This window comes from Poecilia latipinna, unplaced genomic scaffold, assembly GCF_001443285.1.
Source record: "Poecilia latipinna isolate Pla-1442-1.1 unplaced genomic scaffold, P_latipinna-1.0 Scaffold3270, whole genome shotgun sequence".
Classification (NCBI taxonomy): Eukaryota; Metazoa; Chordata; class Actinopteri; order Cyprinodontiformes; family Poeciliidae; genus Poecilia; species Poecilia latipinna.
Genome location: NW_015115886.1, coordinates 11,121 through 13,805, shown reverse-complemented (window position 1 = coordinate 13,805; position 2,685 = coordinate 11,121). Strand labels below are relative to the sequence as shown.

The window sequence follows — 2,685 nt, the reverse complement described above, 5'->3', positions numbered from 1 at the left end:
GAGAGAGAGAGAGAGAGAGAGAGAGAGAGGCCGTGGAGGGTGAGAAGGGATTTTTTTTTTTTGTAAAAACAAATCACTTCATAATGAAATTATGTGTTTTTGATATAATGACATAGAAACTACTAAAAATCAGCTCCACTGAGGGGCCCCTTAGTGACTCCAAGTGGCTGCTTAGTTTGCTTATGCCTTGGGCCGGCCCCTGGATCCAACGCTGCGTCTGATTACAATGTTTTTCCCTGATCTGTGCAACTTACAAAAAATAAATAAAATCCATCCGGAGCGCTGTGGCAGCCATCTTTACTGCCGTAAACAGAGCGCTGCTTGGCGACGGCTATGTTCTTCTTCTTGGGTCGGTTTGTTGTCAGAAAGCGTTCAGAGTCTGATGGCAGTTAATCAGTATCATTAACAAACACCGACTCTAACCTTTTAGTTTTTTTATTATACTTTGGTTTTATTTCGTTGTCTAATTCAGTTAATTTGTTAGTTTTTACTGTTTCCTAAATATGCTTTAGTTTTTATTAGCTATGTTTTAGTTTTTTATAGGTGCAGAATTCAAAACGGCCATATTATTGTGATTATGTTTACATCAGTTGGGTTATGAAGACTCAACAGGAGATAATAAAATGCGTTCAGCTGCTGAACAACTAGCGTAGAGCCGCAGGCGGGAAATGGAGCGCCGCGATTTACAGATGATGTTGGGTTTGTTTCACTTCCTCAGATTCATCAACATGAGAACAAAACATTTTATCTGAAATCTCAGAGTTTTAGTTTTACAAACTAAATGTTTTTATTTCAGTTAAAAATATTTACTCAACTTCAGTTTCTGCTGGTTTTCAGGTCAGAGTCTGTGTAATTTATTCTACAGGAAGCTGCGTCTGGGTCCGGTCCATTTGATTTTACTGCGGTTCTGGCCAACAGAACTGGGCTGTGGAGGCGCCAAAGAGAAACGGTACCTGAATGCAGCCAGTCAGAAGATCAGAGGAGGCTCAGAAGAAAACCTGCAGGAGGGAAGCAGACGGCGACAGCAGAGAGACGCTGGAGAACCGGGACATGGACCGGACTAGGACACGGACCACGGACTGGACCAGACCGGACCGGACCTGGACCGGGACTGGACCGGACCGGACCCGGACCGGGTCAGGCCAGAGGGACCGACTCATGCCTGGTTCTGCAGCAGTACCAGTATGAAACGGTCGTGCGGTTCTGGGCCTCCAGGTTCTCCTCTAACGGACCAATCAGCTGGAAGCTCCGCCAGGTGAACATCTTCATCATCATCAGAACTGAGATAAAGTCTGATTTCATTTTTAATCTGATCTTTTATTTTATTAATCTGGGAAAAAAAACTATAATTCAGATTCGTCCATGTTTAGACCTGAAGACACTTTGGACTGGCTGGATTTAATTCATGTTTTTACATCATTCAATATGTAATAAATAATAAACTAATCTATTTTTAAGTAATATTTTAACAACATAAAACTGAATTTCTTAGTTTTATTGATGCTTTGCAATTATGCCAAAACAGTGATTTTTTTTTATTTCAATGAAATTTGTGAAATTAAAATTTTATTAAATTTGTTGAATAACTAATGCTGATTTTAATATATCAGTTATTCTTATTTAATATTTTTATCCAAATATTAGAACTGAATTTGGGAATTTCCTTTTTAATTTTCCCAGAATATCTATTTTTTGATTTTATTCTATTTTTGTTTATTAATTTGCAGCAACTTAAGCTCTAATGTGCCAAGATTACTGGTGAGTTATTGGTGAGTTATTGGTGAGTTCTCACCTCCAGCGCCGCCTTCTGGACCGTCACCTGGCTGAAGACCCGCCCCCCGTCGTCGGGACAAACCGTCTTCAGCTCTTCCTTGTTGAGGGAGAACAGCTGGGCTCCGGTCAGAACGCCCAGGCTGCTGATGGTCCTGCAGAGAAACGGCAGGGGGTCACGACCCGGTCCGGTCCAGAGACCCGGTCCGGTCCGCTGCACTCACACTGGGCTGAAGCCCTTGGCCTCCAGCCAGGCCTTCACTTCATGTGGTGGAGAGTCGTAGGTGATTCCTGGAGCCGGCAGGTTGCCGCTGTTGCTCCGAGACGGAACCTGGAACTTTTTCTGCGTGCTCCGACCCAAAGTCAGCCGGTGGACCAGCTCGTCCTGGACCTCCTCCATGTTGGACTTCCTGCCTGCAGAACCAGAACCACATGACATGAGAGAGTCACAAAAACACAAAGCTGAGCTAGAGTCTGGAGTTATCAGACAACATTTTCCTCATAATGGCTCAACTTCCTGTCCATAGGTTCCCGTTTACAGCTTCCTGTCTATACAGCTTCTCGTTTACAGCTTCCTGTCCACAGATTCCTGTTTACAACTTCCTGTCTATAGGTTCCCGTTTACAGCTTCCTGTCCACAGCTTCTCGTTTACAGCTTCTCGTTTACAGCTTCCCATCTAAAGCTTCCGGTCTATACAGCTTCCCATTTACAGCTTCCTGTCTATAGCTTCCTGTTTACAGCTTCCTGTCTATAGCTTCCTGTTTACAGCTTCCTGTCTATAGGTTCCCGTCTACAGCTTCCTGTCTATACAGCTTCCTGTCTATAGGTTCCCGTCTACAGCTTCCTGTCTATAGGTTCCCGTCTACAGCTTCCTGTCTATAGGTTCCCGTCTACAGCTTCCTGTCTATAGGTTC

The 2,685-nt window shown here is 43.8% G+C and overlaps 1 protein-coding gene across 8 annotated transcripts in view; it reads right to left on the bottom strand.

The window, feature by feature from the left end:
• Window positions 1-2,685, bottom strand: part of LOC106940537 (epidermal growth factor receptor kinase substrate 8) — a 21,044-nt gene that overhangs the window by 8,107 nt on the left and 10,252 nt on the right. For 6 of the 8 annotated variants that reach the window (XM_015023300.1, XM_015023297.1, XM_015023298.1 and 3 more), the window contains 2 exons: window positions 1,995-2,184; window positions 1,793-1,925 (listed from right to left, as the gene is read on the bottom strand). In XM_015023300.1, the coding sequence (XP_014878786.1) occupies window positions 1,793-1,925; window positions 1,995-2,184 (323 nt within the window). Of the gene's footprint in view, window positions 1-850; window positions 999-1,792; window positions 1,926-1,994; window positions 2,185-2,685 lie in introns of those variants that run through there. The other 2 variants (XM_015023304.1, XM_015023303.1) reach the window with 2 other exon arrangements.